The sequence below is a fragment of the Nerophis lumbriciformis genome, linkage group LG18, assembly GCF_033978685.3.
Source record: "Nerophis lumbriciformis linkage group LG18, RoL_Nlum_v2.1, whole genome shotgun sequence".
Classification (NCBI taxonomy): Eukaryota; Metazoa; Chordata; class Actinopteri; order Syngnathiformes; family Syngnathidae; genus Nerophis; species Nerophis lumbriciformis.
Window position 1 is genome coordinate 28,630,897 of NC_084565.2, and position 26,972 is coordinate 28,657,868.

At 39.9% G+C, this 26,972-nt stretch overlaps 1 protein-coding gene across 3 annotated transcripts; it reads left to right on the plus strand.

Moving 5' to 3' along the window:
• The first annotated feature begins 11 nt into the window (after positions 1 to 11).
• LOC133617761 (AN1-type zinc finger protein 5) lies at positions 12 to 23,412 on the plus strand. Of its 3 annotated transcripts, none has more exons than XM_061977957.1 (6): positions 12 to 157; positions 7,528 to 7,728; positions 7,810 to 7,924; positions 14,513 to 14,646; positions 15,060 to 15,164; positions 21,205 to 23,412. In XM_061977957.1, the coding sequence occupies exons 2-6, from the start codon at positions 7,569 to 7,571 to the stop codon at positions 21,351 to 21,353; spliced, it is 663 nt and encodes a 220-aa protein (XP_061833941.1). In that variant the 5' UTR covers positions 12 to 157; positions 7,528 to 7,568; the 3' UTR covers positions 21,354 to 23,412. The 3 variants fall into 3 exon arrangements, with proteins under 3 accessions (XP_061833941.1, XP_061833940.1, XP_061833942.1); XM_061977956.1 differs by having other exon boundaries at positions 18 to 173; XM_061977958.1 differs by lacking the exon at positions 12 to 157 and adding an exon at positions 944 to 1,080.
• The last annotated feature ends 3,560 nt before the right edge of the window (positions 23,413 to 26,972 follow it).

Sequence of the window (26,972 nt, forward strand, 5' to 3'; positions counted from 1 at the left end):
AGTGTTTCCGTGGGGTGCTTTGCACTTTTTTGCTGTGTTGCTTCAGGATGACGTCATGCTCGTTGTGTCGAATGTCGGCAGGGTAGGAGGCCGCTCTGCGCTCATCCGGACCACAAAACTTCTCCACAGCACCGAAAAGGTCGTCGATAGCCTACCGGTAAAGTGACGCTCAGGTACCGCTGGGTTTATTTTTATTTTACGTATTTATTTTTGGGTTTATTTTAAAGGGCAAAGCATGTCGCCTTGTTGCTCATGCTAGCATGTGTGCTAATGCTAGCATGCTAGCACTTAGCTTTTGTTCCATTTTCGACATAAGGGGCTTTTATAGACGCGTTTCTTACTAATAATAGTTGTGCTCAAATGCCACTAAATTGTTGTTTTATCCTTCATTGTGTCGCAATGGTGGCCATTAATATGACGAGGCTGTTTTGCTTTGAGCAATGCAGCCATAGGACAATTGTTCCACAATTTGGACTTTTTTTGTGTGTGTCTTCAACTCAGCATTTTAAAGAGTATCTTGACACATTTTAGATGCTTTTTGTAGCTTTCAAACACTTATCCTGTTAAAAAAAAAAGATAATCTAGTTGACTTGAGCGAACTTAACTTGCTTACCCGTTTTTTATGTTGGTTTTTTTGTCCTCATTACCGATGACAGATTAACGCGAATATTGCTTAAGAAATGCTACTTTTATTACACAATTTGATAATTTATTATTAACCCTACCCCAAATATGGTCTAGATACCCTTTTAGGAAGGAAAGTTTGACAATTTTTAAATATTCACCCAGAAGCTGTGTTAATTTAACCTACGCACATTATTACGTGTGATTAATATGAATAAATCACACCACTTTATATGCCGGGTTGTTGGTTCCTTTTAATCAGAAAGCCAGCACTTTATAGCGAAGTAACGACGTGTTTGTTTCCCCTATCATTTTCTCGGCTGTCGCCGTCCATATCGACCAAAGTGGTTGCGTTTTGATGACGTCACTTGACAACAACAACAGCAGTGCCTGTGCCCTCTTGCTAGCTCCCCCATGCTCTTGTCGGTGTATGACAAAGTGACACGGATCAACGAGGTAAAGTGTGCAACGTGTGCGCCGCCACTGACTGACAGGATTGGTGCACACACTTTATATCCGTTTGTACGGCCGGACCCCGGCGGCGGCGTGCAGCGCCATGGCGGGTTTAGGGGGTGCTGCCGGCTGGCTGGCTTGCTGGCTTGCTTGCATGCACACCACCTACCTCCTCATATTTCTCAAATAACATACACTTGACAACATTGCATCGCTCGCTGTCCAAAAACCGTCCCGGAGTGAAGTGTACACACACCAGCAATAAGCACATTGGTGTTGCTATTTATAGGTATGTGTGTACAATTGTAATAATTCATTGGTTTACATCAGGTGTGTCAACATACTTGCCAACCTTGAGACCTCCGAATTCGGGAGATGGGGTAGCGGATACTTTCAAGTATTTCTTTATATATATATATATATATACACACACACACACACACAGTCACCCTAGCCCTAGTGTGTGAATGTGAGTGTGAATGTTGTCTGTCTATCTGTGTTGGCGCTGCGATGAGGTGTGTCAACATACTTGCCAACCTTGAGACCTCCGAATTCGGGAGATGGGGTAGCGGATACTTTCAAGTATTTCTTTATATATATATATATATATACACACACACACACACACACACACACACACACACACACAGTCACCCGAGCCCTAGTGTGTGAATGTGAGTGTGAATGTTGTCTGTCTATCTGTGTTGGCGCTGCGATGAGGTGGCGACTTGTCCAGGGTGTACCCCCCCCTCCGCCCGATTGTAGCTGAGATGGGCTCCAGCACCCCTCGCGACCCCGAAGGGACTAGGCGGTAGAAGATGGATGGATATATATATATATATATATATATATTAGGGCTGCAACTAACGATTAATTTGATAATCGATTAATCTGTCGATTATTACTTCGATTAATAATCGGATAAAAGAAACAAACATTTCTATCCTTTCCAGTATTTTATTGGGAAAAAAACAGCATACTGGCACCATGTTCTGGACATTGGGGGTGCAGCATACAGCAATAATAACACAGAAATGTAACTCATCAGATCAGAACTGAATCAGATATTGTACACCTTTCTGTTGTGAATAATAAAGGATTCATTTTAGGCTGCCTCTGAATAATAGCATGAAATATTCCAGCACTTTATACTAAAGCGTCACTCAAATCTAAATATATTTATATAGCATTATCGGGCCCGGCTACATTGATCCATTATGAAACCAACCTGAGATATTTCTGTCCGTTAAGTTTATTTCCAAATTGGTAACCGTGCGTTTTCTCTCTCAAAACGGAGTCACATTATCAGCCCCGCGTTGCCACAAAGGCATAACGTTAACGTTACTCACAAAAAAGCTGAACTCATGAATGCCTGTTGCCACTATGGACTTAAAAAGTTACGCACTGTGAGTTCCTTTCATCCATGGCTCCAACATGTTTCCTCTTCAGGTGCTCCTGAAGCAATGTTGTACTTCCGTGCCATTTTGCAGAAAACGGGCTAGCTTACCTCCACCTCATGAGACGTAGCCTCAGCGCCGCCCTGGTGCTGTTTTGTACTGGTTTTGTACTTATTTTGATTATTGTTTCTCAGCTGTTTGTAAATGTTGCAGTTTATAAATAAAGGTTTATTTTAAAAAAAAAAGCCTCTGCGCATAGCATAGTTCCAATGAATCGATGACTAAATTAATCGCCAACAATTTTGATAATCGATTTTAATCGATTTAATCGATTAGTTGTTGCAGCCCTAATATATATGTATGTATATAAATAAATAAAATTAATACGTTCATGAAGGCAAGGCAATTTTATTTGTATAGCACTTTTCATACACAAGGCAGACTCAAAGTGCTTCACAGACAACAAAGTGAAATGAAAGAAAATAAAAGCAAAACTAAAATGCAGACAATAAAAACAGTGCGGACGTTAAAAGATTAAAAGATTTAGCTGAAAGCTAAGGTGAACATAAACGTTTTCAGTCTAGTTTTAAAAGTAGTCAGAGTTGGGGAAAGTCTGACATCTTCAGGAAGTTTATTCCAGCTATTTGTTGCATAGTGACTGAAAGATGCTTTCCCTTGATTTGAGTTTACTCTGGGAACCGCTAACAGATTGGTCTCAGAAGATCATAGTGATCTAGAGGGCTTATATAGTGGGAGCATATCAGTGATATACTTCGGCCCTAGACCATGAAGTGATTTATATGTGAGCAGTCGGATTTTGAAATCAATTTTCTGATGTACAGGGAGCCAATGTAAGGATTTAAGAATTGGTGTAATGAGCTCACATTTTTTGGTCTTTGTTAGAACTCTAGCAGCAGCGTTCTGAACAAGCTGTAGCTGCCTGACAGTTTTTTTGGGAAGACCTGCAAGGAGACCATTACAATAGTCTAACCTACTGGTAATAAAGGCATGTACAAGTTTTTCTAAGTCTTGAGCTGACATGAGCCCTTTAAATCTTGTTACATTGTTTAGGTGATAGTAGGCCGATTTTGTTACTGATTTGATGTGACTGTCGAAATGTAAATCAGAATCTAAAATAACCCCAAGATTTCTGGCTGAATGATGAATGAGTTCATGAATGAGTATATCCGTTCGGCCACCGTGTTCAATGGAGAAGTCTGATCTACAAAATTTGCAGGCAGCATACCCCTTCCCTTTCGAGCTGTCCTGGATGAACTGAAATTATTTTTTCCAATTATTTTGGAACTTGCAAGCGTACTTCTTCTTCTTACTCGTCGTCGCCATGTCTCTTCTTCGTTCTTCTGCTTCATCTCTGTTATGTTTTTGGACATTACTACTTGCCGTAGTTTTGAAGCAATGCATGATGGGAATTAGGATGTTGTGTGTTAGTGTATTAACGTGCCGGCTGGAATAAACACACGCTGAGAAATAGCTCCGTGCCTGCCTACTTTATGGGTTATAGATAAACCTATGGATAACGGAGACATATACACCGTATTTTACGGACTATAAGTCGCAGTTTTTTTCATAGTTTGGCCGGGGGTGCGATTTATGTGTGAAATTATTAACACATTATTGTAAAATATCAAATAATATTATTTAGCTCATTCACGTAAGAGACTAGACGTAAACGATTTCATGGGATTTAGCGATTAGGAGTGACAGATTGTTTGGTGAACGTATAGCATGTTCTATATGTTATAGTTATTTGAATGACTCTTACCATAATATGTTATGTTAACATACCAGGCACGTTCTCAGTTGGTTATTTAGGCCTCATATAATGTACACTTATTCAGCCTGTTGTTCACTATTCTTTATTTATTTTAAATTGCCTTTCAAATGTCTATTCTTGGTGTTGGGTTTTATCAAATACATTTCCCCCCAAAAATGCGACTTATACTCCAGTGCGACTTATGTTTTTTTCCTTCTTTATTATGCATTTTCGGCTGGTGCAACTTATACTCCGGAGCGACTTATACCCCGAAAAATACGGTAATAGTCTCCTTTTCAGGTGAGAGAGGACGTTAAAGGCAGTGCCTTTAAGGCACGCCCCCAATATTGTTGTCCGGGTGGAAATCGGGAGAATGGTTACCCCAGGAGATTTTCGGAAGGGTTGGCAAGTATGGGTGTCAAACGTAAGGCCCAAGGGCCGGATCAGGCCCGCGAACAGTCTTAATCCGGCCCGCGGACTGAGTTTGCTAAGTATGGCACTCGGCATCAAGGGTTGGAATTGGGGGGTTAAATCACCAAATGATTCCCGGGCGCGGCCACCGCTGCTGCTCACTGCTTTGATTAATTGATTGATTGAGAAGTTTATTGACATCTTAAAGAATTGAATCCATGTAATGCTTTAAAAAGGCAAATGGATGGCACAATAAACCAAAAGGCTTGTTTCCATTGTGGTCAATTAAATATTCATCACATTTTGATACATGTAACATGTATATTAAAAAAAAAGATCAATTATGTACATATACATAGGGCTGGGCGATATGGCCTTTTTTTAATATCTCGATATTTTCAGGCCATATCGCGATACGCGATATATATCTCGATATTTTGCCTTAGCCTTGAATGAACACTTGATCCATATAATCACAGCAGTATGATGATTCTATGTGTCTCCATTAAAACATTCTTCTTCATACTGCATTAATATATGCTCATTTTAAACTTTCATGCTGAGAGGGAAATCACAACTAAGTCAATTTACCAAAACTGTATTTATTAAAGTTATTAAGCAGTGGCACAAACATTCATGTCATTTCAAAACAGAACGTGCAAGATTGTCAGAGACATTTTAAAACAAGCTATGAGTGCACTTGTGTGCATGATGACACTAAGATGACTTATCAAAACAACACTAAATTACAGTGCACTTTTTGTACAGAACGCCACTACAATAGATGCTGTTTTTCTTAAGAATGAATTCTTCCTTCATTTGTTACCAGATTCATACCTTCTTTCTCTCGTATTACCACTCGCACCACAGCTAACTTTAGCCATGCTGCTACCTCTCTGCTCCGCGAGGGCGTATACGTATGTGACGTATGTAAGAAGGTGCGCTTCTTTATGGCTCTGTGAGAAGGAGAGACTAGAAATAGTGGGAAGAGCCTGTAGTGTAATGCCTGCAGCTAAAAGCAACTGCGTGAGAACGTATACTCGAATATCACGATATAGTCATTTTCTATATTGCACAGAGACAAACCCGCCCTAGTTCATACTGCATTAATATATGCTCATTTTAAACTTTCATGCAGAGAGGAAAATCACAACTAAGTCAATTTAGCAAATCTGTATTTATTAAACAGTTATTAAGCAGTGGCACAAACATTCATGTAATTTCAAAACAGAAAGTGCAAGATTGTCAGAGACATTTTAAAACAAGCTCTTAGTGCACTTTTGTGCATGATGTCACTAAGATGACATATCAAAACAACACTAAATTAAAGTGTACTTTTTGTACAGAACACCACTACAATAGTTTAAAACAAGTAAAGTGCACTTTTGTGCATGATGTCACACAAGATATTTCAATAACTGTCAAATAAAATTGAGCTGCATAATGGGAAATCAAATAGTGTATGTCCTTCGCTACGTGGTAGGTTCCTGCTGACATTATCTCCTTCTGTTGTAGACAATTTTTTTCATACGTTGTTGATCTGGAAATAGTTGCTTCGGCATTTTGTGGGTGTGGCACCGGCCGGGGATGTTGACATGCGGAGTTTCAAGCACTCTTCATTCTCTAGCGGGTGACTTTTCAAATGATGCTACATTAGCAGTGCTGCTACTTTTTGTAGCAACGCTTTTGCCGCATAAATGTTCAACATATTCCCGCTTGAAGCCAAACCACCGCCAGACGATGGACCCCGTGCTGTTTTTCTTGGGAATTAATTCTTCCTTCATTTGTTACCAGATTCGCACCTTCTCTCTCTCGTATTACCACCCGCACCGTTAGCATCACAGCTAACATTACCTCACCGGCGTCAAAATGTAAACAAATGCCATTGGTGGATCTACACCTAACACCCACTGTAATGATACCAAGGACAGGCGCACGTATCCAGTCGATACCACTATGATTACGTCGATATTTTTTGGCATCACATCTTCTTTCGTTTTTTTTAAATGTATATTATGTTTATAAACTCAGGAAATAGGTTCCTGGACACATGAGGACTTTGAATATGACCAATGTATGATCCTGTAACGACTTGGTATCGGATTGATACCCAAATTTGTGGTATCATCCAAAACTAATGTAAAGCATCCAAACAACAAAATAATAAATTATTTTAAATTATTTTATTACATTTTAACAGAAGTGTAGATAGAACACGTTAAAACAGAAAATAAGCAGATATTAACAGTAAATGAACAAGTAGGATAATAATTCATTTCCTACCACTTGTCCTTAATAATGTTGACAAAATAATAGAATGGAAAATGACACAATATGTTACTGCATATGTCAGCAGCTAAATTAGGAGCCTTTGTTTACTTACTAATAAAAGACGAGTTGTCTTGTATGTTCACTATTTTATTTAAGGACAAACTTGCAATAAGAAACATATGTTTAATGTACCGTAATATCTTTTGTTAAAATAAAGCCAATAATGCAATTTTATGTGGTCCCCTTTTTTTTAGAAAAGTACCGAAAAGTTTCTAAATAATTTTGGTACCGGTACCAAAATATTGGTATCGGGACAACAAACTAGGATATGTGTTCTACGCCATCAGTATTTTTGTATAGTGGTGATGAAATCAACGCAAACGTAGTTAACTCTGGAACAGCAGTCCAGACGCTACTAATGAGGGTGCAATCAAGCGTGCAATCAAGCGTGCAATGCTCTGACCACTACAGAGAACCAGACAGTGGCGAATACACACATCACTTATTTAAAGACCTTTTTTAAAAATCTCATTTAGTAAAATTTTATGAAACTTCCATGACCACATTGACTAACTCCTGCTGTTGCTGATTTTACAGGAAAATCCTCTCCCATCCCCCCTTACCCTCTCTGTTGGAGCATGGCTCAGGAGACCAATCAGACCCAGGTGCCGATGCTTTGCGCTATGGGATGCGGTTTCTACGGTAACCCGCGCACCAACGGCATGTGCTCGGTCTGCTACAAGGAACATCTACAGAGACAACAGGGAGGGGGGAGATCGAGTCCCCTGGGGGAGAAAGGTAGGATGGCGACCAAGGAAAAAGTAACGGTGTGCACTGATAACTGATGTCAAATGGTGCAACCTTTCTGCCCTCGCACAGCTGCTACATCACCTGCGGGAATGCCAGAATCCTCCCACATCATGGCAGAGAGCTCAGACCCTCCACCCACCACGGAAGCAGCCCGGACCTCGCCTGAGGAACCAACAACATCCAGGTGAGCTCTTTGTGCTTATATATATTCAATTAAATTGTCCCGAGGGTCACATTATTCAGTCCCTCTAGAATTGCGCCATTTTGCGGTTACGCAAATTCAACCGATCCCTGCGAGACTATGCACGGCTTCGCAATTTTGTTCAATCCCCGCAATTTCCCAGCACATTTTGGCCAATTAAATTTGTCCCAGCAGCACTCAAACGCATCTGTCTAACCAATCAAATGTCACTCTGCACGTCTTCATGTCCTCAGGCATCTAAAATATCTCAAAAACATGGGAAATGCGCTTTTTTAAACATTAATTTTCACATCAAAATATCACTTCTGTGTTTTTTTTAATGAAATATCAAAAAAAATTAGATCTAAATAAAGTTTGTTGAACGCTCGCCTCAGCCGCAGGTACTCGCTGTTCCTCTTGCCTAAACGCCGCACTGAGCTACAGGACGGGAAGACAATCAGGGGCACCGAAACGAGACTCGCCAGTCCGCTAACATCTAGCGAGCTTACTTGTTGTCGCCTCCGTTTGCTCTCCGAGCTACAACCACGACAGTCCACTTTGCTGCTAATCATATTTGTATGATTACAATCCGAACACTGTTAGTTTCGAACCAGTTGTAGTTCTAGAGTATTTATTAGTAGCCAGGGAGAAGGTATATATATCTGATAAATAGATATATATATATCTAGATCAGTGGTTCTTGACCTGGGTTCGGCGAGTCGGGCTCAGGGGTTCGGCGAAGTTCAAGACACACCCGACTCATCATGTAAATAAAAACTTCTCCCTATCGGCGTATTACGGATACGGCAACAGCAGAAGTCACTGATTTGCAGGTGTGTAATTTGTTGTGAGTTTATGCAGTGTGTTGGTTTTGTTGTTTGAACAAGGTGATGTTCATGCACGGTTCATTTTATGCACCAGTAAAAAAACATGGTAACACTTTAGTATGGGGAACATATTCACCATTAATTAGTTGCTTATTAACATGCAAATTAGTAACATATTGGCTCTTAACTAGTCATTATTAAGTACTTATTAATGCCTTATTCGGCATGGCCTTATTATAACCCTAACCCTAACCAAATAACTCTAAATGAAGTCTTTGTTACCGGGTACTTAGAATATGTTCCCCTAGTGTCCAAAAAACTCTAAATTAAGTCTTTGTTACTTAGAATATGTTCCCCATACTAAAGTGTTACCAAAAACATAACTTTGTCTTGAATTTGAAAAAAAAACATTTTAATTTTCACAAAAGAAGGGTTCAGTGAATTTCACATATGAAACTGGTGGGGTTCGGTGCCTCCAACAAGGTTAAGGACCACTGATCTAGATACATAGATATATGTATCTATGTAAACAGAGGTCACAACACCGGAAGTAACATACCCGAGGGGGCGTGGCTACAGGATAGAGTTGCCAAATGGGAAATGTTTTCTGAGTTCTTTCCATGCATGTTATAGAATTGTACATTATATTGTCAATGATAAGACTGTTTGTAAATTATCTGCTAGAAATGTTGTGGTACATTACATGGGACATGTACGGTAATGTCGTTGACTACGTATACACTGCAGGCCAAAGTGGCCCAAATCGGGTTTTTTCGAAATCACATTTTTTCTAGCTGACTGTTTACACTGCAAATAAATTGTGATCTTTATCAGACTCCAGTATTAACATGCACAGGTTGTGGCCCCAGTTTCACTTGCATGTGCAGTTCGATAAGGGACCGGATTCTGTAAATGAACAAGGAAGTCACTACTACTACAAAATAAAATAAAAATCTCTGCTGTTACCCAAAGTTTCCACCGAAAGTGGGGGGAAACTCTGCAAAGGGACAGCGTGGCGCAGTGGAAGAGTGGCCGTGCGCAACCCGAGGGTCGCTGGTTCAATCCCCACCTAGTACCAACCTCGTCATGTCCGTTGTGTCCTGAGCAAGACACTTCACCCTTGCTCCTGATGGCTGCTGGTTAGCGCCTTGCATGGCAGCTCCCGCCATCAGTGTGTGAATGTGTGTGTGAATGGGTAAATGTGGAAGTAGTGTCAAAGCGCTTTGAGTACCTTGAAGGTAAAAAAGCGCTATACAAGTACAACCCATTTATCATTATTTATTTAATGTGTTGGAAAATCAACAAAAGTTTACGATTTACTTCCAACCGTAAAACATGCCAGACTGTGCACGACAATGTCTGCAACATGTGGATGACACATCAGACAATAAGACATATTAATAATAATAAGGCAGCCTTCGGTGGTGTTTGTTTTACAAACTATGTACGCACGTGTGTGAATTGGTCACATGAGTAAACAATCAGCATGCCAGCATAGGGCTGGGCGATATGGCCTTTTATTAATATCTCGATATTTTTAGGCCATGTCACGATACACGATATATATCTCAATATTTTGCCTTAGCCTTGAATGAACACTTGATACATATAATCACAGCAGTATGATGATTCTATGTGTCTACATTAAAACATTCTTGTTCATACCGCATTAATATATGCTCATTTTAAACTTTCATGCAGAGAGGGAAATCACAACTAAGTCAATTGACCAAAACTGTATTTATTAAGCAGTGGCACAAACATTCATGTCATTTCAAAACAGAAAGTGCAAGATTGTCAGAGACATTTTAAAACAAGCTATTAGTGCACTTTTGTGCATGATGTCACTAAGATGACATCAAAACAACACTAAATGAAAGTGCACTTTTTGTACAGAATGCCACTACCTGTTTAAAACAAATAAAGTGCACTTTTGTGCATGATGTCACACAAGATATTTCAATAAGTGTCAAATAAAAATGAGCTGCATAATAGGAAATCAAATAGTGTATGTCCTTCGCTATGTGGTAGGTTCCTGCGGACGTTATCTCCTTCTGTTGTTGACTATTTTTTTCATACGGTGTTGATCTGGAAATAGTTGCTTCGGCATTTTGTGGGTTTGGCACCGAACGGAGATGTTGACATGCGGAGTTTCAAGCACTCTTTATTTTCTAGCGGGTGACTTTTCAAATGATGCTACATTAGCAGTGGTGCTACTTTTTGTAGAAACGCTTTTGCCGCTTAAATGTTCAACATTTTCCCGCTTGAAGCCAAACCACCGCCAGACGATGGACCCTGTGCTGTTTTTCTTGGGAATGAATTCTTCCTTCATTTGTTACCAGATTCGCACCTTCTCTCTCTCGTATTACCACCCGCACCGCACCGTTAACATCACAGCTAACGTTACCATGTCGCTACCTCTCTGCTCCGCGGGAGCGTGTGACGTTGCACATGTGACGTGTGTAAGAAGGTGCGCTTGTTTTATGTCTCTGAGAAGGAGAGACAAGAAAGAGTGAGAAGAGCCTGTAGTGTAATGCCCGCAGCTGAAAGCAACTGCGTGAGAACGTATACTCGAATATCAAGATATAGTCATTTTCTATATCGCACAGAGATAAACCCGCGATATATCGAGTATATCGATATATCGCCCAGCCCGAGGTTAGGGTTACAAAAAACACACAAAACACTGATTACAAATTCATAAAATCACAAAGGGATGCAATCTAAATGAAGAGAAAAAGCCTTAAAACTTTGCTACTTCAGCTGCAACTTTTTGAAAACGATGCCACAAAATCAGGCATTTCAGGCTGCAACACTCACCAAAAAAGCCTGCAAAGTCCTGGAGGGACTGATTTTAAGAAAGCTAAGGACTTTTGGGGCCTGGATGTCTTCCTTTGCCGCATGCGGTCCTCGTTTTCCCGCCACACTCCCATTAATGATTCTGTACAAAAAAAAAAATAACAGGACAGGACGAGAAAAGCAGGGGACTTCACTTTTGTCCTCAAATATGTCTCCTAAGCGTGAGACAGACTCCCTAGACAGCAATGCGTAAAAGGAAAATGTGAAGGGAGATAAAATTGCTTAGAAAGTGGCAAAGTGCCAAGACCACGTGAAAGGATCTACAAACTGATAACTAAGCAGCGTAGTGGTCTCATTATTTAGAGGCATTGTCCTCAATGAGCCTGTTTCTCCCTGCCTTGCAAAAGCCCTGTCCAATGTCTAGATAAAAGTATGGAGTAATTATCTTGTTTACTAGTTTAATTTAATTCTTGTATTCAATACTGTTTTTCTTATGTCCCTTATGTGTTCTGCAGGGACGTGTACCAAAATCCTGTTCCATAATGTTAAAGGTGTTAATGTAAACAGTAGTAACCACAAAAATAAGTAGCTATATGTGCCTAATTTGGTTGATAAATGATTGCAGACTTGGCAACCGGCAGCAAGTGTTTGGCGGTGTTTTTGTGCAACATTATAAGTAATGTGTGTCCTGACAGAACCACACAAAGTCTGATGCTCTTTTTAAACTTTATAGCCGGCATTAACTCGCCGAAACAGCAGACCTTATCTGCTAGCACGTCAAATCCATTCTAGCCAGTAGCCACAACAACAACAACACAGGGCTTCCTTGTAATGCGTCAAGGATGGTTACAGCGAATTAAGTTACATTCACAAATCCCCGGAATTATTAGTTTCGGCAAGCAAGTAATTTTTTGCTCGTTTTCTATGTTCTGTATCGCTGCAATAATTATGAGAATTTGTTTTGGATTTTATTACAAATTTTTGAATTTGTTTTACTTATTATTCTTATTATCATTTTAATTATATAATTGAAGTTTTTGAATTATAGGTGGGAATCTTTGGACACCTCAAGATTCGATTCAGATTCTTGGAGTGACTATTCAACACGATTCTTGTAGTATATTTGGTGTATTAATTATAATAAATCATTTTCAAAACAGGTTACAAAAGCTGACATACAACTTATGTGCAGTGTTGGCCTAAAAAACTTCTTAAAAAACATTTCTTAATTTTATTTACAAAAATCACAGAATGTTAATCAATCTAATAAAAGAAAACGGAGCAATCCCAACGCCAACCCAATCCCAGTTTTAAAATAAGAAATTACGAAGCAATTGAGAAGATACAAATACAATACTTTTAAAATACAACACTTAAAAAATGAACAAAAGTTTTACAAAAACAACTGTATCAATAATAATAAATAGCAATAATAGTTGTTGTTTTTTAATCCAAAAATTTAATCTCTAGCAAAAAAAAGTAAGTATTATTTTTAATTGGATTCTTGAAAATTCTGAATCGATTTAGAATCGGAATTAAAAAAAAAAAAAAAAATCGCAATTTCGATGTGAATTATTTTTGTCTATTGTCTGTTCAACTTGAATATCCCCAAATTCCGTAAAAATAAAAAGGCATTTTTAAAGTACCAATTTTGGTACTAGTATCGGTTAAAATGTAAATGATACCTTTCCCTAGTTTCTGTAGGGTCGGGTATTGTTTACATATTGTTTGACACAGGAGCCAACTTGGTGTCGATACGTGGACATTAGGAAAAGTTTATGGATATTTGTGACATGCAAATTGAACGGAATAGTCATCTTAATACTTCAATGATATAAATAAAATTGGAATTGAGTAATAAACTCACTATTATCAAATAAAAACACAACAGTAGAGACCAAGGCAGAAAGTGAGTGTGAAGGACAGTGCTGAGAAGAAGTGGATGTTATTCACTGAATTAAAATTAAGTGCGTTGTCAAGTTGGTGAAAATATGAGTGTATTTCTGCACCATACTGAAGCAGAATGAGTAACGCCAGCCAAAAATGTTAAAATAGTATCTAGACGGACATTTATTTAGGCAAATATTTAAAAGCTGCTGATGGTGTGTTTGACGGCGAAGCAACTGGAAAGAGATGCCGTAGATGTCTGCTGTACATTATTATTACATTACTTCATAAAATTACTGTTACATTCTATTGTATTGTTGTATTACAATATTTATTATCTAAAACCTAGTTTTAAGGGTTAGGGTTAGGGTTTAGAATTTGACTTTTTTTGGCCATGCCAAGCTCCAAATAAATTAATTTCAATTAGTTTCAATGGAAAATGTGGATTTGAGATACAAGTATTTTTAATTAAGACCTCCGTCACAGAACCAATTAAGCTCCTAAGTTAAGGTACTACTGTATTTGCTATAAAAAGTATAATAAAACCTTTCAAAACTGGTTACAGGTTACAAAAGATCCTCTTGGTTGCTGACGTATGAAGTGTATGCGAAGCGAGTAAGATGGAGATGGCATATAATTTGTCTTTTTAAAAGTTTATTTAAAAAAATAATAGGAATCGATTTTGAATTGGAATAAACAAGAATCACAATACGGATGTAAATTGATTTTTTTCAACACCTAATTATTGAATACGATTAAAATCTAGAGTAAAATGACTGAATCCATGTTGATATTTGAGCAATGGAAAAGTTGGGCCTCAAGGTCAAAAAGGTGAAGAACCCCTGCTCCATATGACAGGAAATGTCTGTTTTTAAAGAGTCTGTTGCAGCAAACTCGTTCAAAGATCCTGTATGACAGGAATGCTCTGCTATTTCTAGGAATCTGCTGCAAAATGTTTTTCTTCTTAGTCTCTTTGATGCCATTTAATGGCCAGATTTTGTTGAACAAGGCAATACAATCACTTTGAATCTGCTTTAAACCTTATCATTTGTAAATTTAATATTTTCTGTATACCTAGTGTCAGTCCCAGCTCTGCCAGCCCAGTAACTCAACAGATGACGGCCATGAGTATTTCCCAGGACTCAGGAGCCGTCGACTCGGATCGAGCAGAGGCCGAGGACGCTGAAGACGAGGGGCCATCCAGCACTTCGGGTAGGAATAACAATAACCTTGTGTCCTGTTGTAAGCTAATTTTCTATGAAGTTAGAAAACACAAGGGGGTGTAATGTAAATGTGATCAGGCCATCCAATCTAAGCAGTTAATCAATTAGTTAATGGCTATAATCGACATCATAAACCACCCATAAACAGGAAGTGGCACATAAACCAACCCATGCTTATAAAAACATTACTTTTTTTGGAGATGTTTTGTAACTAGAAGTCTGCAAAGTTTATAGAGTAAAGACTTGTTGTTGTTGTTGTTGTAATATCCTAAATTCATAAGCAGTATCAGATAACCATGAGTTGAGTTGTGAAAAACTGCAATATTATGCTAGTAGCTGTCAAGTTCATAAACATTTTTTTTTAAATTTGTTGCTTTTTTCTTCTATGACATCGTCCAACAGAGCCAGCAGAAGAAGCTGCGCAGGCCTCTGATGGTGAGCAAACGCCTGACAAAAACAAGAAAAAGAACCGCTGCTTTTCGTGCCGGAAGAAAGTTGGCCTCACCGGTAAGACGGAATTGTTGCCCTTTGTGAATATAGCCTCACATTTTAGCAACCACTGGATAATATATTCCCAAAGGACAATACTACAAAATTCAACTCGGACATACTTTAGAGTAGTCAGTGTACAGCTTGTATAGCAATATGGATTGACTATCCACTGAAAGCAAGACGACACACAGCCACTATTGTCTAAATAGCTGGGAACGCAGGTGTTAATATGTAGTGTTAGCACCATTGTGGCTCTGCCCTAATTCTCTTGGGCATGGAATTCACCAGAGCTGCACATGTTTATTGGAATCCTCTTCCACTCCTCCATGGCGGATGTTCCTCCGCCTTCCTTCCTTCTGCTTTAGGATGCTCCACAGGTGCTCATTTGGATACAGGCCTTGAGCAAGGCACTTAGGAGTGTGTTTGGTAGGACTGGGCCGATATCCGGTAAGTCAATTAAGCAGACAATAAATTAAAATGAAGTCGGTCATTTTGCCAGCCTCGATAATCGCCATGTATGAGTTATGTGTTAGAAGAGCAGTCACTCTTTTGCATCGGTTTCAGCAGCTACGGGCGTTTGTACTACAAATAAACGGTGGGTATTACCGTATTAAATTAAAATAATTAAAATTAAAATAATCGAAAAAAGGGCAGCACGGTGGAAGAGGGGTTAGTGCATCTGCCTCACAATACGAAGGTCCTGAGTAGTCTTGGGTTCAATCCCGGGCTCGGGATCTTTCTGTGTGGAGTTTGCATGTCTTCCCCGTGACTGCGTGGGTTCCCTCCGGGTACTCCGGCTTCCTCCCACCTCCAAAGACATGCACCTGGGGATAGGTTGATTGGCAACACTAAATTGGCCCTAGTGTGTGAGTGTGAATGTTGTCTGTCTATCTGTGTTGGCCCTGTGATGAGGTGGTGACTTGTCCAGGGTGTACCCCGCCTACCGCCCGATTGTAGCTGAGATAGGCTCCAGCGCCCCCCGCGACTCCAAAAGGGAATAAGCGGTAGAAAATGGATGGATGGATAATCGAAAAAAGAGTCTCTGTACATGTTGTGTTAGAACTCACATTTCCCCTTGATAAACAAAAGCACTCGTGCAGATCTTGACGCCATCGGATTCTAAGAATGTCACAGTACATGTTGGGAGTTCATATTTGCCTCATTGAACCGGAGCTACCCAGTGCCGATAGCACTCATGCACCATGCTTGACTGTAGGCAAGACACAATTCTCTTTTTCACTTGTATTGTTAACTATCTAAACCAGCGGTCACCAACCTTTTCGAGCCCAAGATCCCTGGTCTCAGCCAAAAACCAAAGCTATATATATATATATATATATATATATATATATATATATATATATATATATATATATATATATATATATATATATATACCGGGTATATATATATATGTATATATCAATCAATCAATGTTTATTTATATAGCCCTAAATCTCAAGTGTCTCAGAGGGCTGCACAAGCCACAACGACATCCTCGGTACAAAGCCCACATAAGGGCAAGGAAAAACTCACCCCAGTGGGACGTCGATGTGAATGACTATGAGAAACCTTGGAGAGGACCGCATATGTGGGTAACCCCCCCCCCCTATATATATATATATATATATATATATATATAATATATATATGTGTGTGTGTGTGTGTGAATATGAGTGTGAATGTTGTCTGTCTATCTGTGTTGGCCCTGCGATGGCGTGGCGACTTGTCCGGGGTGTACCCCACCTTCCCCCCGAATGCAGCTGAGATATGCTCCAGCACACCCCGCGACCCCAAAAGGGACAAGCAGTAGAAAATGGATGGATATATATATATATATATATATATATATATATATATATATATACCGGTGTGTGTATATATATATATATAGACACAAAAAGTATTTAGTCAGCCACCAATTGTGCAAGTTATCCCACTTAAAAAGATGAGAGAGGCTTGTAATTTTCATCATAGGTACACTTCAACTATGAGAGACAGAATGGGGGGAAAATAATCCAGGAAATCACATTGTAAGATTTTTAATTAATGAATTGGTAAATTACTCTGTAAAATAAGTACCGGTATGTGGTCACCTACAAACAAGCAAGATTTCTGGCTTTCACGGATCTGTAACTTCTTCTTTAGGAGGCTCCTCTGTCCTCCACTAGTTACCTGTATGAATGGCACCTGGTTGGCCTTGATATCAGTATAAAACACACCTGTCCACAACTTCAAACGGTCACGCTCCAAACTCCACTATGACCAAGACCAAAGAGCTGTCAAAGGACACCAGAAACAAAATTGTAGACCTGCACCAGGCTGGGAAGACTGAATCTGCAATAGGTAAGCAGCTTGGTGTGAAGAAATAAACTGTGGGAGCAATTATTAGAAAATGGAAGACATACAAAACTAATAATCTGGGGCTCCATGCAAGATCTCACTCCGTGGGGTCAAAATGATTACAAGAACTGTGAGCAAAAATCCCAAAGCAACACGGGGGGACCACAGGGGCTTGCAGTGAGCTGGGACCAAAGTAACAAAGGCTACCATCAGTAACACACTATACCGCCAGGGACTCAAATCCTGTAGTGCCAGACGTGTCCCCCTGCTTAAGACAGTACATGTCCAGGACCGTCTGAAGTTTGCTAGAGAGCATTTACAGGCACGCCTGTAAAGTGAAAACCATTTCAGGTGACTACCTCTTGAAGCTCATTGGGAGAATGCCAAGAGTGCAAAGCAGTAATCAGAGCAAAGGGTGGCTATTTTGAAGAAACTAGAATATAAAACATGTTTTCAGTTATTTCACCTTTTTTTTGTTAAATACATAAATCCACATGTGTTCATTCATAGTTTTGATAACTCCACGTGTGTTCATTCATAGTTTAGTGACAATGCCTTTAGTGACAATTTACAATGTAAATACCGGTAGTCATAAAAATAAAGAAAATGCATTGAATGAGAAGGTGTGACCAAACTTTTGGCCTGTACTGTAAATGTGTGTGTGTGTGTGTGTGTGTGTGTGTGTGTGGGTGTGGGTGTGGGTGTGTGTGTGTAACACTTTGTTTTAAAAGACAAAGCTTTGTGGTTTCATTATTGGCTGATGTCAAACTTTTATTTTTTTTCTCATTGTGTTTCTAGCTGTTTTCCCAATTTTTGCAGGTTTTTTTTTTGTAATGTGCCTATAGGGGCAATGACAAACGAGTCACTGGCCACAGATGGCCCCTGGGCTGCACCTTGAACACCCCTGCTGTCGAAGCTAACCATTTATGGCTACTATAGTCCGAGCGCTGGATTATATATGTCCATCCTATGGTCACATATGGGACGCAAGTCAGGTTACTTCACCACCGGAAGTAGTAAAATCAGCTGTTCACCTGGCGGGCTTTTCCTTTGTGAGAGTGGATAAAAATAAAGTCCTTCTTTAGCTGCCGCCTTGTTTCATCATATATGACTGCCTTAGCACACGGCAATGTTTACTTTAGTATATAAATCAACACAAAAATTCAATTGGTGACCCACAAGTTCAGTTAAAAAAAAAACTTGTGAAAGACTCATATTTTTGCAGTATCTTCTTAAAAACACTGGAGTGCTGTCATAGAGATGATCTTTTGACTAGCTTTTTAGCAAAAGAACCTTAAAAATTGCAGAGCGCTCCTGTAATTTTTGACCAGTTAAATATGAGTGTGAATGTTGTCTATCTGTGTTGGCCCTGCAATGAGGTGGCGACTTGTCCAGGGTGTACACCGCCTTCCGCCCCAATGCAGCTGAGATGGGCTCCAGCACCCCCCGCAACCCCGAACGGGACAAGCGGTAGAAAATGGATGGATGGAGGGAATTCTGTATTGAGTTTAAGATTTTAGTCCTGACATTCCGTGCGTTGCATGTTGGGGCCCCTCAGTACATCACTGACTTGCTATGCGCCTACCCTTCAGGGCGCAGCCTGCGGTCTTCAGGCCAGGGTCTTCTAAAGATCCCAAAAACTTGTTTTAAAACTCGGGGAGACCTGGCATTCCAGGCTATAGCTCCCAGACTCTGGAACAATTTGCAGCAGTCCCTGTGTGATCTTGACTGTTGAAAACCTTTAAGAAACATTTGCAAATTTCTTTTTAGTAAAGCTTTTAGTTAATGCACCTTTTAACTCTAATTTTTAACCCACTTTGTATCTTTTTTTATGATGCCCCTGTTGTTTTAAATTGAGTTGTTGTACTACTTCACCTATTTTTTGCACAGCGCTTTGTGATTTTATCTGTGAAAAGCGCTTTATAAATAAAATGTACTTACTTACTTACAAAATAATGTATACTGTCGCTGGTTCTCTAGGACAGTGTTTTTCAACCACTGTGCCGCGGCACACTAGTGTGCCGTGAGACACAGTCTGGTGTGCCGTGGGAGATTATCTAATTTCACCTATTTAGGTTGAAAATATTTTTTGCAAAGCAGTAATTATAGTCTGCAAATTGTGTGTTGTTGTTGAGTGTCGGTGCTGTCTAGAGCTTGGCGGAGTAACCGTGTAATACTCTTCCATATCAGTAGGTGCTAGCCGGTAGCTAATTGCTTTGTAGATGTCGGAAACAGCGGGAAGCAGCGTACAGGTAAAAAGGTGTCTAATGCTTAAACCAAAAATAAACAAAATGTGAGTGCCCCTAAGAAAAGGCATTGAAGCTTAGGGAAAGCTATGCAGAACGAAACTAAAACTGAACCGGCTACAAAGTAAACAAAAACAGAATGCTGGACGACAGCAAAGACTTACAGCGTGTGGAGCAGACGGTGTCCACAAAGTATATTTGTACATGACATGACAATCAACACCAAAATAGCAACGCAAGACAAGAACTAAAACACTACACACAGGAAAACACCAAAAAACTCACAATAAGTCACGGCGGGATGTGACAGGTCGTGACAGTACACCTACTTTGAGACAAGTGCTATAGTGATGCATGGTTGGTTATGGTTATAGTTTGAATTCATATCAGACAGTTGCGACAACGACTTTTTACTGTCAACTGAGTTTCGTTTTTTAACGATTTGTGCTGGTGGTGTGCCTCCGGATTTTTTCAACGCAAAAAATGTGCCTTGGCTCAAAAAAGGTTGAAAAACACTGCTCTAGGATAACACAAAAGAATAGTCAAGGCCCCTCAGTCCTTTGCTTTCTGGAAATTTTGCCCCCAAAACAATTTACCGTATTTTTCGGACTATAAGTCGGTTTTTTTTCATAGTTTGGCCGGGCTCCAGTACGATTTATATATGTTTTTTTCCTTTATTATGCATTTTCGGCAGGTGCGACTTATACTCCGAAAAATACGGTAGTTAAATAGCCCTTCTGTACACTGACTACTGTAAACCACATACAATAACATGGGTTAATCCATCCATCCATTTTCTACCGCTTATTCCCTTTGGGGTCGCGGGGAGCACTGGGGCCTATCTCAGCTACAATCGAGCGGAAGGCGGGGTACACCCTGGACAAGTCGCCACCTCATCGCAGGGCCAACACAGATAGACAGACAACATTCACACTCACATTCACACACTAGGGCCAATTTAGTGTTGCCAATCAACCTATCCCCAGGTGCATGTCTTTGGAGGTGGGAGGAAGCCGGAGTACCCGGAGGGAACCCACGCAGTCACGGGGAGAACATGCAAACTCCACACAGAAAGATCCTGAGCCCGGGATTGAACCCAAGACTACTCAGGACCTTCGTATTGTGAGGCAGATGCACTAACCCCTCTTCCACCGTGCTGCCCAACATGGGTTAATAATATTAATAATATTCAAATTCTCAGGACACTGAGTTAATCACATTTGGACTGTAGAAGCCTCATCTTAGAAGGTTTTGTCATGGATATTACAGCTCTAGTCTGGTCAGAGAGAGACAATGTGTCTTCTAAGACAAAAAAAACAGTTTGCGATCAGTTGAATGGCCTGAGCATATATAATTACCATTTATATGATTTAGTATTGTCCTTTTAGAAGATGCTGTCGTAGAAATGCTCGTTGAAATACAGTCCAGTTGATGTGTCTTGAGTATTTCTTCTTCTTCTCTGCAAGGTTTCGACTGTCGCTGTGGCAACCTGTTTTGTGCCATCCACCGTTACTCCGACAAACATGACTGTCCCTACGATTACCGGAGCGCGGCGGCGGCCCGCATACGCAAGGAGAACCCCATCGTGGTGGCCGAGAAAATCCAGAAGTTATGAAGACTTGGAGTACGACAAAAAAGAAAGAACACACGCAGTCTTTTTTTTTTTTCTTTTTTTTTTTTTTGACAAGTAACAAGAATGGTGACACCTGATTATCATGGCTTCATTTGTTCATCTTAAAAGAAAAAGTGTGGGGGGGCCAGGAGTGATGCAGTCGCAGCCACTGTCCAGACGCTTCCCTTACTAGCATCCCTTTTCTCCACTAGTGACTGTGTGCAGATGAGTGTTTTCTGAATGACTGTGTGCGTGGAGACAGAAGCAGGTGGACTTGCTGTGGGGAGCCAAGGCATTTTTAGTGTTCTCATAAAATCCCTGTGAGGGCGCTGATGAGGTCAATTTAGAAACATTTAACACCTGAGAGGGAGATGTCATCCATCCCATCAGCGAGACCTTTTTAAGGGCTTCAGGTTCCTTTTTCTCCTGCAGTCAAAATGATGTCAACTTGTGAAATTGACCCCAGCCCCTCCCATCACCGCACACCTCCTCAATTGGGTTCGCCACACTTTGGACTTTCCTCAAGCATTTTCCAGGCAATGTTCACTCTTTGGTATAATGACTTATCCCGGGTGCATGAACAGTTATTGGATGGGGTGGGGGGTAACAGAGTGATTGAATATGTATGTTTCCCCCCCTCCCCTGTTTTAATGAGCGTATGACTTCAGAAGATCTATATTAATATATTGTAGTTAGCTCGTGTGATTGCATTCTATTTATTTTTTATTGTTTTGGTGGGTTCCGCTGGAAAATTGTGGCGGCATGTGTCGGCAAATCATGAGGTTTGCACTCGTTTTTAAACCGAATACCATCATGATTATACATAGCCGTTGTAGAAGCGCGGAGGTGTGATACGCAAGCTTGTGAGGATTTGGGAAACGAAGCACAACAAACCGCGTGTTGCACCGGCTCAGTTTTGTTCAGCATCTGGGTCATTTTCTACTTCATCCTTACAGGTAGGGCTGTCTCGAACGGCTTCTTGTTTTGTGTGAAGCTCCAAAGCACCAGCAGACCGCTGACACATGCTGAATGAAAACTGACCTCGGTCGACGCAGTCAATTCAGATTGTTGCTGTTGTCGCTTCTTGAAAACATTTTGAAATTATTATGCATGTGTGCCGCCTGACGTGAGCTATACTGAAGAAGTTGCACGGCTGCAACATAGAGGTCCAATCCCATCAGTTTCCCGTCACGTGTACATAACATACGGCTCAGACAATAAAAGGGTTTCAAGTGATGATTGGTGTGTAAAAGTGCTTTGCATAACTCAAATGTTCACATTTACTGCCGCTTTCGCCCCAAAGTGACTCCAAAATGATCGAAATAATCCCACTTAGTGTTATGACCATGTATTTGTAGCATAGTGATACTGCCCACTTGAGATCATATTTCCTGTATCAAAATGCATTTTTCCAGCAAGTCAACAGAGGATGTTTTAGGGGACCAGCTAAATCTACTGCTGTTGAGGAATTGGCCTTTTATGTTGATGGGACAATTTGGAATAACAGTTCAATACAATGCAGATTTGGTGGGTGTGTTCTCTTGACTGCTCATATTAACCCCCTTTAAAAAAATATATACATATAAAAGTTGTTTGAATGTAAACCGCCGCGATTTATACAGTAAACTACAATATTGTGTATTTAATCATACTAAGGAAGCCCTGATATTGACCAGGTCTGAGCGGGAATGGAAACCCGTTTTTTTTTTTTAGTTTTTTTTTTACCTGAGCTCTTGTACTGACTGTTAGGCTTTTCCAATATGAATTTCCGTCTCTGTTCCTTTTGTAATAGATGAAATCATCATGCAGTGCTATAATTGATGATGACAATGGCAAAGCTGATGACTGAAGATACAGGAAGACAAGTTGATTTATTTTGGAAATCTTCAATATCCACAACAAGCAGTAGTTTTTCTCATCCCATCGGCACTCCAGACCACCCCTTTCCCCCTCCAGAAATACCACCAGATATAATTTTTATTTTATTTTACTTTTCAAGATTTTAGAATTGTATGACATGTTTAAAAGTACAAAAACCAATAAAATCACAAAGTTTATTTTATTAGTTGTCCTTTTGGTGTGTTTTGTCTTGTTTAGGTTGATATGTATTGGCTATGTACTGTAGTATCTGCTCTACCACAAAATGATAGTTTTCTGCAGCATATTATGGGGTTTTATCATTTCTGCCATAGAAAATCATCCAGTTTATCCGAGGTCGGGTTGCGGGGGCAGCAGCCTAAGCAGGGAAGCCCAGACTTCCCTCTCCCCAGCTACTTCGCCCAGCTCCTCCTGAGGCGTTCCCAGGCCAGCCGGGAGAGAGAGTTTTCCCAACGTGTCCTGGGTCTTCCCCGTGGCCTCCTACTGGTCAGACGTGCCCGAAACACCTCCCTAGGGAGGCGTTCGGGTGGCATCCTGACCAGATGCCCGAACCACCTCATCTGGCTCCTCTCGAAGGAAACAATCGCACTGTTAAAAGAAAATATTTTTTTGTTTTTCTCAAGCTGCAGCATTTCCCTTGAAGCTTGTCTATTTATAGCTTTTTTGATTGATTGAAACTTGTATTAGTAGATTGCACAGTATAGTACATATTCCGTACAATTGACCACTAAATGGTAACACCCGAATAAGTTTTTCAACTTGTTTAAGTCGGGGTCCACGTAATCAATTCATGGTATGCTCGTGACGTAAGCTGTGGCCCAACCCTTTCTGCAAATATTACTGTGAACTTTCTGAAGGAAAACACATGGAAATGTGGCCGACACAAACCCTTGTCGAAATCATTCATATATGACGTCACGCCTTTTACTCCGTTGTCGAAAAGCCGTTAAGTGAACAATGAAGTCAAATGTCTTTCTTTTTTTTAATTTATTTTATAAACCTTTATTTATAATATGCAACATTTACATACAATCAAGAAACAATCAAAGCAAGTACAGAAATAATACAAAACTGTGCCAGGGGGTTGTAAACTCAATAAAGTAACTAAAATAGAATTATATATATATATATATATATATATATATATATATATATATATATGTATATGTATATATATATACAGGTAAAAGCCAGTAAATTAGAATATTTTGAAAAACTTGATTTATTTCAGTAATTGCATTCAAAAGGTGTAACTTGTACATTATATTTATTCATTGCACACAGACTGATGCATTCAAATGTTTATTTCATTTAATTTTGATGATTTGAAGTGGCAACAAATGAAAATCCAAAATTCCGTGTGTCACAAAATTAGAATATTACTTAAGGCTAATACAAAAAAGGGATTTTTAGAAATGTTGGCCAACTGAAAAGTATGAAAATGAAAAATATGAGCATGTACAATACTCAATACTTGGTTGGAGCTCCTTTTGCCTCAATTACTGCGTTAATGCGGCGTGGCATGGAGTCGATGAGTTTCTGGCACTGCTCAGGTGTTATGAGAGCCCAGGTTGCTCTGATAGTGGCCTTCAACTCTTCTGCGTTTTTGGGTCTGGCATTCTGCATCTTCCTTTTCACAATACCCCACAGATTTTCTATGGGGCTAAGGTCAGGGGAATTGGCGGGCCAATTTAGAACAGAAATACCATGGTCCGTAAACCAGGCACGGGTAGATTTTGCGCTGTGTGCAGGCGCCAAGTCCTGTTGGAACTTGAAATCTCCATCTCCATAGAGCAGGTCAGCAGCAGGAAGCATGAAGTGCTCTAAAACTTGCTGGTAAACGGCTGCGTTGACCCTGGATCTCAGGAAACAGAGTGGACCGACACCAGCAGATGACATGGCACCCCAAACCATCGCTGATGGTGGAAACTTTACACTAGACTTCAGGCAACGTGGATCCTGTGCCTCTCCTGTCTTCCTCCAGACTCTGGGACCTCGATTTCCAAAGGAAATGCAAAATTTGCATGGTTGGGTGATGGTTTGGGGTGCCATGTCATCTGCTGGTGTCGGTCCACTCTGTTTCCTGAGATCCAGGGTCAACGCAGCCGTCTACCAGCAAGTTTTAGAGCACTTCATGCTTCCTGCTGCTGACCTGCTCTATGGAGATGGAGATTTCAAGTTCCAACAGGACTTGGCGCCTGCACACAGCGCAAAATCTACCCGTGCCTGGTTTACGGACCATGGTATTTCTGTTCTAAATTGGCCCGCCAACTCCCCTGACCTTAGCCCCATAGAAAATCTGTGGGGTATTGTGAAAAGGAAGATGCAGAATGCCAGACCCAAAAACGCAGAAGAGTTGAAGGCCACTATCAGAGCAACCTGGGCTCTCATAACACCTGAGCAGTGCCAGAAACTCATCGACTCCATGCCACGCCGCATTAACGCAGTAATTGAGGCAAAAGGAGCTCCAACCAAGTATTGAGTATTGTACATGCTCATATTTTTCATTTTCATACTTTTCAGTTGGCCAACATTTCTAAAAATCCCTTTTTTGTATTAGCCTTAAGTAATATTCTAATTTTGTGACACACGGAATTTTGGATTTTCATTTGTTGCCACTTCAAATCATCAAAATTAAATGAAATAAACATTTGAATGCATCAGTCTGTGTGCAATGAATACATATAATGTACAAGTTACACCTTTTGAATGCAATTACTGAAATAAATCAAGTTTTTCAAAATATTCTAATTTACTGGCTTTTACCTGTATTAGAGATGTCCGATAATATCGGCCTGGCGGTATTATCGGCCGATAAATGCTTTAAAATGTAATATCGGACATTATCTGTATCGGTTTTTATTTTTTATTAAATCAACATAAAAAACACAAGATGCACTTACAATTAGTGCACCAACCCAAAAAACTTCCCTCTCCCATTCACACTCATTCACACAAAAGGGTTGTTTCTTTCTGTTATTAATACTCTGGTTCCTACAGTATATATCAATATAGATCAATACAATCTGCAAGGGATACAGTCCGTAAGCACACATGATTGTGTGTGCTGCTGGTCCACTAATAGTACTAACCTTTAACAGTTAATTTTACTCATTTTCATTAATTACTAGTTTCTATGTAACTGTTTTTGTATTGTTTTACTTTTTTAATTTATTTATCTTATTTTATTAAACATTTTTTTAAAAAAAGGACCATATCTTCACCATACCTGGTTGTCCAAATTAGGCATAATAATGTGTTAATTCCACGACTGTTTATATGGGTATCGGTTGATATCGGTATCGGTAATTAAAGAGTTGGACAATATCGGATATCGGCAAAAAGCCATTATCGGACATCCCTAATATATATGTAACAAATTGTAAAGCCATAGGCTCACACAAGTTCTGCAAATAATCCAAATTTGGAACAAAGCATCGTAGTTTTCACAGCTCTTTGGTTGTTAGAGGTAGAAAGCGTTTTAAAGTAGAGTTCTAATTCTTTTTTAAAGGCACAAAAAACAGGTCGGGTGTTGAGAAACTTACATTCATGAATATAAAACTTAGCCAATAGTATAAGGTTACAAAGATAAAATTCCTTTTCAATTTTTTTTTCATACAGTGTAAATCCAAATAGCAACATCTTTAAAACAAAGCACAAATTCCCAAATGTCATTCTTTTCTGATAACCGTTTCCCTTAATTGTCGTGTGGAAACGCCTTACGTCACTTCCGACCAGCTGCCA

Bases quoted from the DNA above. Each gene is read 5' to 3' on its own strand.
- LOC133617761 (XM_061977957.1), top strand. From the start codon at position 7,569: ATGGCTCAGGAGACCAATCAGACCCAGGTGCCGATGCTTTGCGCTATG. The intron at 7,729-7,809 runs GTAGGATGGCGA...GCCCTCGCACAG, and splicing joins GAGTCCCCTGGGGGAGAAAG to CTGCTACATCACCTGCGGGA. The intron at 7,925-14,512 runs GTGAGCTCTTTG...CTGTATACCTAG, and splicing joins GAGGAACCAACAACATCCAG to TGTCAGTCCCAGCTCTGCCA.